Source organism: Protobothrops mucrosquamatus, unplaced genomic scaffold (assembly GCF_001527695.2).
Source record: "Protobothrops mucrosquamatus isolate PMUCROS unplaced genomic scaffold, P.Mucros_1.0 scaffold1323, whole genome shotgun sequence".
NCBI lineage: Eukaryota > Metazoa > Chordata > Lepidosauria > Squamata > Viperidae > Protobothrops > Protobothrops mucrosquamatus.
This window is the reverse complement of record NW_015387523.1, coordinates 144,178-160,681: the sequence shown is the minus strand read 5'-3', so window position 1 is coordinate 160,681 and position 16,504 is coordinate 144,178. Positions and strand designations below refer to the sequence as shown.

General features: G+C 45.7%; 1 protein-coding gene and 1 non-coding gene across 2 annotated transcripts in view; both read right to left on the bottom strand.

Annotated features, from left to right (window-relative positions):
• Positions 1-4,879: 4,879 nt before the first annotated feature.
• PIP4P1 (phosphatidylinositol-4,5-bisphosphate 4-phosphatase 1) overlaps positions 4,880-16,504 on the bottom strand; it is a 14,511-nt gene continuing 2,886 nt past the window's right edge. The window contains exons 3-8 of the mRNA XM_029285127.1: positions 13,368-13,441; positions 10,234-10,340; positions 7,759-7,864; positions 6,091-6,143; positions 5,751-5,841; positions 4,880-5,058 (exon numbers count right to left, since the gene is read on the bottom strand). Coding sequence (XP_029140960.1) covers positions 4,915-5,058; positions 5,751-5,841; positions 6,091-6,143; positions 7,759-7,864; positions 10,234-10,340; positions 13,368-13,441 — 575 coding nt within the window. The 3' untranslated portion in view covers positions 4,880-4,914. The remainder of the gene's footprint in view (positions 5,059-5,750; positions 5,842-6,090; positions 6,144-7,758; positions 7,865-10,233; positions 10,341-13,367; positions 13,442-16,504) is intronic.
• On the bottom strand, positions 6,238-6,504 carry LOC114922919. The gene has a single exon (XR_003810527.1).

The following is a 16,504-nucleotide window of genomic DNA, read 5'->3' as shown; positions in this document are numbered from 1 at the left end:
GTGTGCGTTCCTGTGCATCCATTTGCTTGAAGGTAAAGGTCTCCCCTGTCTGGTCGTGTCCGACTCTGGGGATGGGGCTCATCTCTCAGCCAAGGGAGCCAGCCTTGTCCGAAGACAAGTTTCCGTGGTCACGTAACCAGCATGACTATTAAACTGAGGAGTACAATAATTTCGCTGGCCACGTGGCCAGCATGGCTGTACACCAAAGGTGCACGGGACACTGTTACCTTCCCACCAAAGTGATACCTATTTATCTACTCACATTTGCATGCTTTCAAACTGCTAGGTGAGCAGGAGCCAAGGAACGGGAGCTCACCCCATCACGTGGTGGTCAGGTCTCCAACTGCATTGCCAGCTTTCCAGCTGACAAGCTCAGCATCTTCAACCACTGAGTGATCCTGCCTCCTTATCCGTTTGCTTGATTTTGGCTAAAGCACTCATTTGTTCAACACTACATCAGACGTGTCAAACACAAGGCCCGGGGCCCGGATGCGGCCCGCAAAGCCATCCTGGAAACAGTGAGGGAATGGCCCCCCTTGCCTTGGCCCTGGCCCAGGCCAGCCGGGAGTTTCATTCCTCACGAAGGGTGACACATCCCCAGTTGCGTTTCTTGTCTGTTTTTCTCCCTCATCTCAAATATTTTCCCACCACACTGTACTTAGAAGGAAAGGAGAGGGAGGGTCTGAGGGAAGTCCTGCCTTAGTCCTGCCCTGCTGCCCTTTCACCATCCCCTTGCCCCCTCCTCCTGGACTATCCTGGGGGTCTCCCATCCTATTGCTAAGGAAGCTTTGGATACAAAGCCGGGTCTCCTCCCATGGAGAGGGAATGGGCCTCCCTCTGACTTTGCCCTCGTATCCATCATGAGCAACCTGGCTAAGGAGAGCAAGCACAGCAGCAGCCTTGAGGAGGAGGTAAGTGCAGCTGGGTGCCCCCTTGGGGAAGTGGGGCTGGGCTTGGTGCCGCGGGTGCTCAAGGGCCAGGCTGGGTGTTTGACCAGGCACCATCCAGCCCCCACATGGTCTGAGAGGAACAGTGAGGCTCCTCCAGTGGACCATGCCTTGGCCCTTGCCCTGGTCCCACCCTCTTCTGCCAGAGACCCTCAGATCTGTCCCACTCCTGCCCAGGCCCCCACAGGCACCCTTGACGCCAACGATGTAGAGCTGGCCACACCCACCCAGTAGGCCACACCCACTCCATCCACACCCACCCAGTAGGCCACACCCACCCGGCCTTCTGAGGGCAACCGCAATGCTGATGTGGCCCTCAATGAAATTGAGTTTGACACCCCTGCTGTACATAATGAATAACTTGGGACTGTTGGAAGCCACCACTAAAACATGACCCAAGAGCGTTCCCAAACCACCTCGGGCTATGCTTAAATGTTGCCCCCTTCCAAGTTAAGCTGATCTACCTTCTGTTCTAACCAAGTCTTTCTCCACCCATTGTCTGAAAACTCCCCAATCTCGCTAAGTGTATTCTTAGGGATCACTTTGGCTGGGAAGGCAAAAGAGGTTTTTATAGATTTCAAACTGGGTAGGGTCCTTGGTAGTCCAAGCCCACCTGAAACGAATATTTAAACTTCAGCCAGCAGCCAGCAATGCAAGATGTGAAACAAATCAACCCCATTGCAGCCAACGAAAATGACTTATAATAATAATAAAGTTGGAAGGGACCTTGGAGGTCATCTAGTCCAACCCCCTGCTCAGGCAGGAAACTCTATACCATTTCAGACAAATGGCTGTCCAGTCTCTTCTTAAAAACTTCCAGTGTTGGAGCATTCACCGCTTCTGGAGGCAGGTTGTTCCACTGGTTAATTGTTCTAACTGTCAGGAAGTTTCTCCTTAGTTCTAGGTTGCTTCTCTCCTTAATCAGTTTCCATCCATTGCTTCTTGTCCTGCCTTCAGGCACCTTGGAAAATAGCTTGACTCCCTCTTCTTTGTGGCAGCCCCTGAGATATTGGAACACTGCTATTATGTCCCTCCTCGTCCTTCTCTTCATTAAACTAGACATACCCAATACCAGCAGCCATTCCTTATATGCTTTAGCCTCCAGTCCCCTAATCATCTTTGTTGCTCTTCTCTGTACTCTTTCTAGAGTCTCAACATCTTTTTTACATCGTGGTGACCAAAACTGGATGCAGTATTCCAAGTGTGGCCTTACCAAGGCCTTGTAAAGTGGTATTAACACTTCATGTGATCTTGATTCTATCCCTCTGTTAATGCAGCCTAGCACTGTGTTGGCTTTTTTGGCAGCTGCAGCACACTGCTGGCTCATATTTAGGTGATTGTCCACTAGGACTCCGAGGTCCCTCTCACAGTTACTACTATTGAGCAAGGTACCTCCTATACTATACCTGTGCATTTGGTTTTTCTTGCCTAAATGTAGAACCTTACTTTTTTCACCACTGAATTTCATTTTCCAATGTTTTTAACCTCTTGACATATCTTGCAGCAAGGATGGGATTGCCCTTTGTAAGATAATCACTCTCGCATGTACCTCCAAGGTGAAACAAGGACTAGTGGAAGACTGGTGGATCGAGAAGAAGGTATCAGAGCTACAAGCAATTCATGTCAATGAGCCTTGCTGAGGCCAGAACAGAACATTGGATTAAGTCACAAAAAAAGAAACCCTTTTTACCATTTTCTAATTAAATTACGTAAAAGATTTGTACGGCTGCCCATTTTAAGCAAACTCCTAAGGAATTTCCTTCCACTGAAGTCCATTCAATAAAACCCAACTCTTAATCGAAAGAATTTCCTTCCTTAATTGAAGGACATTCCGTCGACATCAACTCTTAATTGAAGAAACTTCCTTCCTTAATTGAAGGAAATAATCTCCCCGCTCCCCTTAAGGTGGCCGATTCTGAAAAACCACAAGACAACAGCTTCCCGTCCAATTAGTCGGATATGGAATAGCTTACTTTTTTATTTATTTACAACCATCCAGTTCATTCCTCCTGTGCCTGTGGAAGAGAAGGAAAAGGACAACCGGCATGTTCAATCATGGCTGAAAAAAAAAAGACAGACAGACAGACATACGGTGCAAGCACGCAGGCAGGAGAGGCAGCCAACACGGAGGAAAGTTTATCTTAAATAGTTCTATGTACATTTTACTCCTTATATACAAGCTGCAACAGGCTTGGGGGCTATAAGCTTAATGAGGTGGAGGTGGGAGAATTAAAATCTGAGGCCACGAGAGAAGACAGGGTAGAGGAGTCCCGCTGAGAAAAGTCAAGCCAGGTTCGTAGCAGGATTGAGACGTTTCCCTAAGTGGAATATCTTGTTTGCCGCATGACTGAGGGCATCCTTTCCTCTGTACAACAGAGTACATGTACCATTTCCTCCCCCTTTGGTCTATGCCAGGGGTAGGCAACCTTGGCTCTTTTATGACTCGTGGACTTCAACTCCCAGAATTCCTGAGCCAGCCATGCTGAGGGGAAAGGGAGAGGTTTCCAAACAGAGCCATGCTGGCTCAGGAATTCTGGGAGTTGAAGTCCACAAGTCAGAAAGTGGCCTGGGCCTAGTCCAGGGGTAGGCAACCTTGGCTCTTTTATGACTCGTGGACTTCAACTCCCAGAATTCCTGAGCCAGCCATGCTGAGGGGAAAGGGACAGGTTTCCAAGCTGAGCCGTGCTGGCTCAGGAATTCTGGGAGTTGAAGTCCACGAGTCATAAAAGAGCCGAGGTTGCCTACCCCTGGTCTATGTCATCAACTAGTAAGACAAAAAGAAGGGATGAAAGTCTAATTTAGTAGGCTCTGGAAGAAGATAGGTCTTGCAAGGGAGAATCTGTGCCTCTTGAGACAGAAATCACAGTTGAAATGAAGCCCCCATCACTCCACCGCAGGCGGCGTTGACCAGCCGTTCTCCCTTCAACACTTCGAACAAAAACAACATAAACACCATCGCAATGGTTGAAAGGGCTCTTTAAGAGAGACGTGATGGTCTCTAAAGCTGCTCTCCTCTCACCACCACCCCTGAAAACAAGAAACAGGGAAATGGCTCCTTCAAGGAATGTGCAAAGATAAAGAAAACAAAGGTAGAAATGAGTCCCACAGTGAATGAACCTAAACTTTAGCGGAAGACCTCTGGATCTCACCGCTGTAGATCACAGAAAGGGGGAGGTAGGGGGCTGAAATTCGTTCAATGAAACATCTGACAGCTCCCAATCCCGGGCCTTTTTTTAGTACTAACCTTTATGGGGCGGGCCTTCTCTCATTCCTCAGGGCCCATTCTCTCATTCCATTCACATGTAAGGATTGTGGCCACGGCCTCAAACCCTGGCAGCTTGAGCTACCCCACATTACAGAACACGGGATGACAAAAAACAGGACAAATCGATAACAGCAGTGACGCCTCGACGCTCTTTTGGCCTTCTCCTCTCGGACCAGGAAAGATTTAAAACCGCCTCCGATGGGAGCCAAGAAGAGAATCTTGAACGCCATCTTCTGAGCTGCCCTCGCTGAAGACCTGTAGTGTATCTCAAGGGGGTTTGGGCTGTTTGGGCGGGGCCGTCTCCAAATGTCACCGGAACAGCCGCCACTGGTTTGATCCCAAACCATCCAGCTGCATTCAAGTTTCTTTTAGGAACGATTTTAAGTGTTCTGTTACTTGCAGGATCGATAGGAACTTTTGCCTCCGAACCCTACAGAACTGGGCTTCAGCTCCCTTGGGGAGTCCAATTGTACTTTCTTTTGCCACCAATCCTGGCTCAGAGCAACAAGAGATGGAAGAAGACTCGTAGATATCAGGGTTGTCCCACAGTTATTCAGGCGATGACACTGGGAGCGGGCACAGCTAGAAGGTGGCACGGCAGACTCAACTTCAAATGGAAGCGGAGGGGAGAAGATGGGGCTGGGTCCCCGGAGATGAGGTGGTGGAGCAGCGGTGGGAAACCAAGAGGAGCTTGGAAGAGGCTCACGAGAAGTTCTGGATGGGGTGGCTGACCCTCATACAAGCCCAGTACATAGCTCGGCCGAGGAAAACCAAAGCCAGGAAAATCACCACCGCCCAGGCAGCATAGACCCCCCTGTACTGCTGGGCTTGTTTCCAGGTGCCAAACTAGGAGAATCAAAGAAGAGTCAGAAATCAGCGTCACAATAAAACAGCTTAATAGGTTTACCGTCAAAGAGTGGTGGTTCAATAAACCTTTGGCTTCGGCAACCTCTTTTGAACTGAATCATCTCAAATGGTGACCCCAAGTGCTGAAGGTTGTGGAGACGTGGTGGTGAAGTTTCTATCTTAGATGCATAACCCCCCCCTTTCTTTTTTTAAAAATCAGGATGGACCCATGCCGAGAGGGATTGTTTTAAAATTCAGCCTCCTGAAGCTGGATTTTGAATAGGGAGAGAAGCTGCTCCTTCCAAACTTTACTACTTCTCTTACTTTCAAAAGACGCATCCCTGTAAGGCAGTGTTTCTCAACCTTGACCATTTTAAGGCATGTGGACTTCAACTCCCAGAATTCCACAGCCAGCATTGCTGGCTGTGGAATTCTGGGAGTTGAAGTCCACATGCCTTAAAATGGTCAAGGTTGAGAAACGCTGCGTGTAAGGCTTCTTAGCAGCCAAATCGATGGGAGTTTGTCTCTTACGTTCGTCCACTTTTTTAATCTTCTCATTCTAACCCAAAGCCCTGGGATTTCCAGGTGTCAACCAGACACGACCATCTTTTAAAGGTCTCATCCTAATCTCGCTCTTTTGGGAGCCCCCCCACACGCCACCCCCAGCTAGATGCCCCTCACTCAAGACTCACCGCCAACCCCGTTGCGGTCACGGCCATCAGCACGCCCAGCAGAAGACAACAGAAACACCTTTTCCTCGGATAGCGGCGCCCGATGGAGGAGCTGGGGGTACAAAGAAGGGCAAGGAAGCAGTACATCAAGCACCGAGAATCACTCTCACAAAGTTCCTGTCTCCCCAGAACTCAAGAGCTCTGGCAGAGAGAGAGGCCTTGTCTACCAAGGACATGCAGCAGACCTCTGCTCCTATGAGCCCCCATGTTCTCTCCCCCACTCCAGTTACTAATATCAGGTACGTTCAATGCAAACTTGGGAGGGCATCCCAGGTCCAATTCCTTCCCCAAAGTAACTCACACTTTGCGGCAGTGTGGGCACCGGGCTAAAGTGCGATCGGTGAATTCTGTCCACTGGAGAGACAAAAGAGAAAGAGAGAAGGGCTTAGAAAGGATTGTGAAGGACAACCTGACCCAAGTCACACTTTGCTGCCACAAATAGGCTCATTTTTTTTTTTAAACGGAGCAGAAATTCTTTTATTTGCTGACCAATATCACGTCGCAACTTTACTCTTACCGCTGACAGACGGATAACGATACGAGGACCATCGTCATCTCCGCGGCAACAGTGCAAAATATGTCAGAGGAATATTGCACATGGAGCTGCTGCTGCTTTTTTTGCACTCCTGCCTCGGCTTCCTCAGTTATATACTCTTTGCAAACCCGATATGCCCAGAGTACAACTCAACTGGGGGCAATTTCAAGGCTGCAGACCAAATAGGCTCATTCTTTTTTTAAAGAGTCGCGCTCAGCTGCCCCTCCAAGGTAGTCCTCGACTTATAACAGTTAATAATAATAATAATAATAATAATAATAATAATAATAATAATAATAATAATAATAATAATAATAATAATAAAGTTGGAAGGGACCTTGGAGGTCATCGAGTCCAACCCCCTGCTCAGGCAGGAAACCCTACACCATTTCGGACAAATGGCTGTCCAGTCTCTTCTTTAAAACTTCCAGTGTTGGAGCATTCACCACTTCTGGAGGCAGGTTGTTCCACTGGTTAATTGTTCTAACTGTCAGGAAGTTTCTCCTTAGTTCTAGGTTGCTTCTCTCTTTGGTTAGTTTCCACCCGTTGCTTCTTGTCCTGCCTTCAGGCTCTTTGGAGAATAGCTTGACTCCCTCTTCTTTGTGGCAGCCCCTGAGATATTGGAACACTGCTATCATGTCCCCCCTCGTCCTTCTCTTCGTTAAACTAGACATACCCAATTCCAGCAGCCGTTCCTTATATGTTTTAGCCTCCAGTCCCCTAATCATCTTTGTTGCTCTTCTCTGTACTCTTTCTAGAGTCTCAGTTCATTTAGTGACCGTTGAAAGTTACGACGGCACTAAAAAAAAGGGACTATGACCGTTTTTCACACTTACGACCCTTGCAGCCTCCCCGGGGTCATGTGATTTGCATCCGGAAGCTTGACAACTGGTTCATATTTATGACGGTTGCAGCGTCCCGGCGTCGTGCGATGACCTTTTGCGAACTTCTGATGAGCAAAGTCAACGGCGAAGCCAGATTCGCTTTACAACAGTGTTACTAACTGCGGTGAGTCACTTCACAAATGGGGCAACCAAGGTCGCAAAATGGGGCAAAACTCACTTAACAGGTTTCTCCCTTAGCAACATAAATGTTGGGGTCAGTGGTGGTCATTAAGTCGAGGACTTCCTGTAGCAGATTTATTACTGAAATCCGCAGTTGGAGATATTCACAGGCGAGGACCCAATCTGTGTCCATTTCAAAGGACGCAAGCAACCTCAGCCAATTAAAAAATTGTTGTTTTTTTTATCCACTTTGCACTGCAAGGTCGGTTCCCAACAAGACTGCCTTGCTTGGGGCTCAAATCAGAATTTGTAAGTTTATACTGTATTTTCCTTCCGATAACAGGTCTCCAAACGCCACCCAAAGCTGAGCCTGGAACAAATTAAGCTTCATTTTTTTTCCCCCCAATTTCTTCTTCCACAGCACCCTTACCAGGAAATTATTTTCGCAATGGCCGCAATTGACACGCACGCCCACGGGCTGAGGCTCGGGACTCGGAGGGCCAGGGTGAACGGGGCCTAAGTTTATGACCCGTTTACTGGGTAGAAAACAAAGGAAGAAAAGAGGTAGAGGTTATTATCTTGTCCATCAACTTGTCCCCACCAAACATCTCCTATTTTCAAGCCAGGGTGGAGGAATAAAGTTGATTTTGGATTTAAACATTTCCCCATTTAAAACAAAAAACAAAAAAACTCAGGTCCAAACCTGGCAAGCACAACTAACTTCTCACATTCAATTAAGGCCCTTCGACATGCCAACGTCTGGGTTTTATTCAACTAGTCTTTCTGGTTTCATCAGGGTAACCACTGTTTTTATTATCTAAACATAAACACCTTTTTCAAGGAGAAAAAAAAAACCAGGTTCAAACAAAGAAGACAGAAGGAGAATCTCCCTTTCCTTCTCTGTCTCTGCACGTTTTTTTCCTCTAAAAATGTCACATTTTTAGCTTGATTACTCCAATCCATATTTTTGCTTTCTAGTTCTTTCTTCAGAAAAACAGAAGCCCACCCACATTATTGGACCACACCACCAATATGCTATTCCTCCCCACCGTCCCAAAAAAGATTTCAGGATTCAAAAGAGCTAAATATCCCCCCCCACACACACACACCCTATTTTTCTCCAAACACATCTAAGTTTTGCACTCATGAAGAAATAAGCCCAGGTCTGATCGTTCTTCCATATTTGGCGGCATAGATTGTTAAGCCCAACAGTTTTGGAAAACTGCTTTATTTATAACGGTGTGGAACCAAGTCAAAAAGTGGGGTTTTTTTCCCCCCAACCTGCCTATTTTCTATTGAATATTGTTAAAGGTCTTAATTTTTTTACAATATTTGCTAAATTATCTTTATACATGCTCACACCTGCTAGGATGCTGTGCATCGGAAGTTGGAAAGTAATATATGATTCCTCCAGTAGAAGAATGTGCACAATTACTTTGTATTTGGAAAAATAAATCTGGCTTACAATTTTGTATGGCAACCATTTTTTGTTTATTTGTATTTATTCAATTTCTATGGGATGGTCAACTCAATGGTCTCCTGCTTGAGGAGGGAGTTGGACTAGAAGACCTCCAAGGTCCCTTCCAACTGTTATTCTGTATTCTAAAGGCACCCAATTGCAGTCCTTGGAGCCGTGTTTTTCAACCTTGGCAACTTGAGGATGTGTGGACTTCAACCCCCAGAATCCCAGCTGGGGTATTCTGGGAGTTGAAGTCCACACATCAAGTTGCCAAGGTTGAAAAACACTGCCCTGCAGGGCAGCCATTTGTCTGGAATACTACAGGGTCTCCTGCCTGAGCAGGGGGTTAGACTAGAACAGGGGTATCAAACTCAATTTCATTGAGGGCCGCATCAGCATTGCAGTTGCCCTCAGGGGGCCGGGTGGGTGTGGCCTACTGGGTGGGCATAGATGGAGTGGGTGTGGCCTACTGGGTGGGCGTGGCCAGCTCTACATCATTCGCATCAAGGGTGCCTGTGGGGGCCTGGGTAGGAGTGGGACAAATCTGAGGGTCTCTGGCAGAAGGGGGTGGGACCAGGGCAAGTGCCAAGGCATGGTCCACTGGAGGAGCCTCACTGTTCCTCTCAGGCCATGCGGGGGGGGGGGGGGGCTTATAGAGCTAAGACTGAATGCGTTTCAGCATAGATGGCCACCACAAAATTGTACATTGGCTCCCGGCTGGCCTGGGCCAGGGCCAGGGTCAAAGCAGAGGGGGCCGTTCCCTCACTGTTTCCAGGATGGCTTCGCAGGCCACATGAAACCACTTCGCGGGCCTCATCCGGCCCCCAGGCCTTGTGTTTGACATGTCTGGACTAGAAGATCTCCAAGGGCCGTTCCAGTTCTGTTATTCTGTATTCAATGACTCTTGGCAGCTTATAATTTTTGGACTATAATTCTACCCATGGTCTTATTCTACATCTGAAATTAGGGGTTTTATAAATTTTAACATTTAAGTCATGATTTGTTAAATAAGGATAGATTTCTTAGTGATTAGGTAAGAGTAAATTTTTCATTTTAGCTTATATTTTATGTCATGACTGTGGTTGATATTAATACATTTACTTGATTTTAATAACGATCTGTAGCTTTAAAATGGCATAAGGTATTTAAATGTGTAGAAGTCACTTCATTATTCTGAGAACCTATACATAATTGATCTAGCTTTATGCATATTTTTCTGAGCCACCAAGAGTAATTTGTGATTATGACAGCATACAAATATGTTGCATTAACAAATACAAATAAATATCTCATTTCTTTTCGTGATTTTATTTTTCCTTTTCCTGCTTCTGTTTCCCCCATAAAATGTTACATAGAGAGAGTGAGAATGTTTAGGAAGCTATTTTTGATCCAATATTAAAACATCCTGAAGAACATAACTACATAATTCCCTTCCCCACCCCTTACCAATATATCCGCGGACAGGCGATGCGTTGTGAGGTCACTTTGCAGATCAAAAGACAGTTGCAAGGGCATCTCACGTACTTCTTACCAGGTGGGGCATTTTTAATTGGCTATAGGACAAAATAACATATTTAAAAGTTAAACATGTTTCCTGGTTTAAGAAGAAAGAAGGTCATAACAGGGCAAAGAATCTAATCCATCTGCCAGGCATTGGACTAAGATTACTAAGAACACTCTCATTCGTCACAGTGTATCTGTAAATATTCAAACTGAATTAATATGTATTTTAAAAAAACAGGTAACCAACAGGCACAATGGACACGACAACAGATTTAATTTATTTTTAGCTGAACTGGGAAAATAGTCTAGAAATAGCATAGGACATCCTATCAAACTTCAATCTCAAGTAAGTAAGAAATGTATATTTTTCTACATGGGAGGTTCTGTGTTATCCTTATTTTTCATAGCTTAAAAAGTTAGGTATTCAGTGTTGAACTAGAATCACGCTCAAGAAGCTGAGCTACTGCTAATCTGACTAAGGAAAGCTGGGCTAGATAAATCTAACCAGGTATGAAGTGTACATTTCAGAAAACAGGGTAACAAAAATGTGGCATTCTGAAGACGCCTATTTTACACCAAGAAAAAAATATGTTTTTTCAGTCAGAGGAATTCCAATACAATTCATAAAAGCAAGGAAGAAAGACAAGGAACATAGAAAGGGTAGAGGGCCCTTCTCAAATGTGTTTGATTTTCATTGCAATCTTAACAGGCAGTTCCTTATGCCAAAGATAACTCGGGATGGGACTGGGGCAAAGATAAAGCACAATTGACAACTGCACGTTCAACACCTACTAAATCTAAAGTCATATCTTGAAGTCCAAAAGAAATTCACTTTTTTTTTTAAGCTTCTATCTGTCCATGATGCCTTACTCCAAGAAGCTGAGATAAAAAGGCTTCCCAGTAAGCTTATATGCAAGGTGAAAGGGAAAACATCAGAGTGAAATTCAGGATAACATTCTGTCAAACAACTCGAACTATTGATTTCAAGTTTTTGAGGGGGGTCCGAGCAACTACTTATAATTTCAGATTTGTGTTATCTGCAGCTGCAGGAACTGAAGCTGTTGCAGACTGGCAATGCCAGTTTTTAAATTTACCTTTTCAGAAGACTCACAAACCAGTGACAGAAGGAAACCCGAACAGAAAATGAGTAATAATAATAATAATAATAATAATAATAATAATAATAATAATAATAATAATAATAATAATAATAATAGTAAAGTTGGAAGGAACCTCGGAGGTCATCTAGTCCAACCCCCTGCTCAGGCAGGAAACCCTATACCATTTCAGACAAATGGCTGTCCAGTCTCTTCTTAAAAACTTCCAGTGTTGGAGCATTCACCGCTTCTGGAAGCAGGTTGTTCCACTGGTTAATTGTTCTAACTGTCAGGAAGTTTCTCCTTAGTTCTAGGTTGCTTCTCTCCTTGATTAGTTTCCATCCGTTGCTTCTTGTCCTGCCTTCGGGCGCCTTGGAGAATAGCTTGACTCCCTCTTCTTTGTGGCAGCCCCTGAGATATTGGAACACTGCTATCATGTCCCCCCTCGTCCTTCTCTTCATTAGACTAGACATACCCAATTCCAGCAACCGTTCCTTATATGCTTTATAGCCTCCAGTCCCCTAATCTTGTTGCCTCTTCTCTGTACCCTTTCTAGAGTCTCAACATCTTTTTTACATCGCGGTGACCAAAACTGGATGTCCTGGGACAAGCTCCCAGTTTTAGAGGAAGATTTTTCTTCCATGGAGTATTTTGTGCTTGAAGTGTCCTGTGTTATCTATATATAACTTTGATAGCAACCTTTAAGGCAGGGTAGTTTCAGCAACTCGCCAAGTGGGACCTGCAATGTGAGAGAGGAGGGAAGGTGTCAGCTGCCACCTTAAGCTTGCTGGTGTGCTTTGCTACCAGGACAGTCTGCCATGAACTCTGGGGAGGGTGGATGGGAGGGAGGCCGCTTGGAGCAGGGCTTTTCAACCAGTGGTACGGGTACCACCTGTGGTACATTGGCACCTGGCAGGTGGTACGCGAGCATCCTAGAAAAGTGGTAGCGGGGGAGGGGAATGAGTTGAACCGGTGGCAGCACCGCACAAGCCTGAGCGAGAGACGGCTGGAGCTGCAGGGCTGTCAGGGCTCAGCGGAAGCGCCAGGATAAGTGCAAGGATCCAGCTGGAGCTCGGCGCTGATCCTGCTGCTTCTGCTGAGCCCAGAAGAAGCGCCGATCAGCTGGAATGTTGCAGCCTCTCCAGGGTCTTGTGATTTACATTCAGATGCTTGGCAACTGATTCATATTTATGACGGTCACTGTGTCCCAGGGTCACGTGAAGTGACCAAAACCTGCTGCAACCACCCAGCAGATGGGGGGAATAAAAACCAAACACCCCCCCCACCCCACCTCCACTGCCAATCCCCAACAGAAATGCTCACAACAATGGAAACCTCGGACAGGAGGAAGAGCGCTGCAGGGCGGGCAGGTAGGTGTCTTGCTGGGCTGTGGTTTGGGGGGGCACTTTTTTCAGTGCCACTGTAACTTCGAACAGTCACTAAGCGAACTGTTGTAAGTCGAGGACTACCTGTACTTTATCACTTTTTTCCTTTTTTTGGGGGGGGGGTCATCAAGTTTTTGACACCTTGCTAGGCGACTGGTGGTACTCGGATGTTGCCATATCCTAAAAGTGGTACAATGGGTGAAAAGGTTGAAAAGCCCTGGCTTGGAGGAGGAAAGTGGAAGTTTAACTGTTGTTATCTCCCTGAGATGCTGCTTCAAGGTCACCCGGCTGGGAGAAAAAAGCAGCTGCATACCAACCTATGCTTGAAGTGAGAGTTTTGAAAACATCTTGCTTCAGCCTAATTGGAGAGTGGGGACAGCTATGGGAGGGAAAAGTTGAACTTAGGGATTTTGGCACACGATTCTCATCTCTGCCTATGCATTACTGCAATACACTTGACTTCTAATAAAACTACACCTTTCTCAATAAACGGAGCCAAGGGTTGCTTCTATTTAGGGGGTTTAAACGCTGGCAGCTCCGACATTGGTAGGAAATACTGCAGCTTCAACCAGCAGAAGAATCATCTCTTGAATACTTCGATGCAATCTGACAGGAACAATTCGTCCACTCTTTCGGAAAGGGTGCGGAATAGAACAGAACACAGCAAGGCTAAAGCAGAAATGCATTCAGGTCCTCAATGTTCCTTTAAGGCAGGGGTTCCCAACCCGGGGTTGCGAGGTGAAATTCCTGGGGGGGGGTTGCGAAAACTTGGGTTTTCAAAATTATAGCGCGCATGCATAATCCGTTGCCGCTATTTTTGTAAGGGGTGCAAGAATATAACAGAAGCGTTCTAGGGGCGCGGGCTATAGAAAAGGTTGGGAGCCGTTGCTTTAAGGTGTTATAACCCCTGGATGTCTTAACAACTTCATGGATAGTAGGAATCTAGATCCTTCTTTACCCGTAAGAAAAGCTCCCCAAAGTTCGTCCAAGCTGGATTCACTCAACAACTAAGTGATTCACATGTAAAAAAGATGTTGAGACTCTAGAAAGAGTACAGAGAAGAGCAACAAGATGATTAGGGGACTGAAGGCTAAAGCATATAAGGAACAGCTGCTGGAATTGGGTATGTCTAGTTTAATGAAGAGAAGGACGAGGGGGATATGATAGCAGTGTTCCAATATCTCAGGGGCTGCCCCAAAGAAGAGGGAGTCAAGCTATTCTCCAAAGCACCTGAAGGCAGGACAAGAAGCAACAGATGTAAACTAATCAAGGAGAGAAGCAACCTAGAACTAAGGAGAAACTTGCTGACAGTTAGAACAATTAACCAGTGGAACAACCTGCCTCCAGAAGCGGTGAATGCTCCAACACTGGAAGTTTTTAAGAAGAGACTGGACAGCCATTTGTCCGAAATGGTATAGGGTTTCCTGCCTGAGCAGGGGGTTGGACTAGATGACCTCCAAGGTCCCTTCCAACTTTATTATTAACCATGGTAATTCGCTTAATGATCACAGAAACAAAAGTTGTATAATTGGGCATGACTTGCATAACCACCGCCTCACTTAATGACAGATTCCAGTTCTGAAGTCAAGGACTACCTGTAATGATACTATCAGCCTCCTATTGTTGGTTCTACCCAGCACTTCCTCCTCACATAAACCTTTCCTCATGGATAAAATTCCTCCTTCACAATGGGTGTATTTATTTGTAGCTATTTAAATAATAAGCATATTCCATCCAGGGGCATACATTAATTGTGCAGGGTGCAAAAATGCATTACATCCATTTCCAATTTCCTATCTGCCAATTTCACCGAAAGACTTCTACTTTTAATAATGCCAGGGAGCAGAATTAAGGCAAAGGCAAAAAAAAAAAAGAGCTCAGTTATTTTTTTTTCTCAGCTAAATAATTTACATTTACTCACTGAGATGATGTACAGGCCAAATTTCAGGGTTAAAAAAAAAATCCCTCTTCCAAACGAGCTTCTAATGTAAAGAAAGGCATCATAAAAGCTTTCATATGAGTGTAGTTCAAATGAGTTCAGATGAGCAATGCCTTCACCACAACCATATCAACTCAATAAACAGTACATTACAATACATAATCCCAGCTAAAGGTGAACACCAATATAATCCTTTTAGGAGGAAGCAAAAACAAAGAGAGAAAAAAAAAAGGAATCCTTTTAAGGAACGGCCCTGTGCAGAGTTAGACCACAGATCTAGCTAGCTCAGTATTGACTATGCTGACTTGAGAACCAATAGCTCTCAAGGAAACACAAGTACTCCCTCCATGTTAGCAGATCTGCAGTTTTGGCTTACTCTTTTGCTATCCGGGGTGTTTGGTTTTTTTAGGAAATCATCCTCATATTAAAAAAAAAAAAAGCCTACATATTTGTAACATCTGGCGAGAACTATGGGAATATAAGCCTCCTTTTCTCCTTGACTAGTTTTATTGTATGATCATAGCATCTGGCGAACCGCCAGAGTTTTGCTACTGTGGAATTGTGCTGAAGATAACCAAGCAGGGGAAGTGACCCTGAGAAACACTGCTTGTCTCCAACTTTCTATCTGCTTCATGGGTCAGCTCATCTTCTTTTATAGGCAATTGTGCTTTATTTGGCAAAGGGTGGTTATAGACACAGAAGGAATTTGTCTCTGGTACAGAAGCCCTCGACGTACTTGCAAAACAGTGGAATATAACAATATTAAAGTGTACAACCAAGAAAAGGGGAAAGTAAGAAATAATAAAGGGGGTAAACAATACTGCAGCCACACCCTAGGTATTGATATACATACATATTAGGCAAAAAAAAACCTCAGTCATTGTATTTTGTTAGCTGTGAGAATTAGGTGTTCAGCAGAGTGATGGCACAAGGGAAGAAAATGTCCCTGTGTCGAGTTGTCTTGGCATACAATGCCCTATAGCAGGGGTCGGCAACCTTAAACACTCAAAGAGCCACTTGGACCTGTTTCCCACAGAAAAGAAAACACTGGGAACCGCAAAACCCGTGCGCGTACATGCGCGCACCAGACGGGGCAGCTTGATTGAAGAGTTTAATTAAAAAGAAATAGAGGCTGCTGTGCATGAGTTCTCTCCCTCTCTCCGATCTTCTGCTCACCTGGCAAGCTGGCTTCACGCTGTTCTCCGACAAGCTGACACACATTCTTATTGGGCTGGCTCTCTCTTGCCCTTGGTCTGCCAGTCCTCTTCTCCCACTCAGAGTGAGTGAGTGAGTGTGTGTGTGTGTGTGTGTGTGTGTGTGTGTGTGTGTGTGTGTGTGAGAGAGAGAGAGAGAGAGAGAGAGAGAGAGAGAGAGAGAGAGAGAGCTGCTGCTGCTTTCTGCTGCTTCATGCGGAAACGCAGCAAAGGCAGGAGCCCCGCCCAATAAGCTTGTCAGCTTGTCGGAGAACAGCGTGAGACCACTCTTTTTTACACACAGACATACAGAGAGAGAAGGGAAACGCAGGTGCCTCTCTCTCTCTGCAAATGGTGGAGGACTGGGAGTCGCAGGAGAAGGCTCAAAGAGCCACATGCGACTCCAGAGCCGCGGGTTGCCGACCCGTGCCCTATAGTGCCATCTTAAGGGATGGCATTGAAACAATTTATGTCCAGGATGAGAGGGGTCTGCAGATATCTTCTCAGCCCTCCTTCTGACCTGCACAATATGTAGGTCTTCTATGGCAAGGCAGATATTCCATGTCTTACATTCCAGCCGGCTGCCTTCTCTGCCTTTAC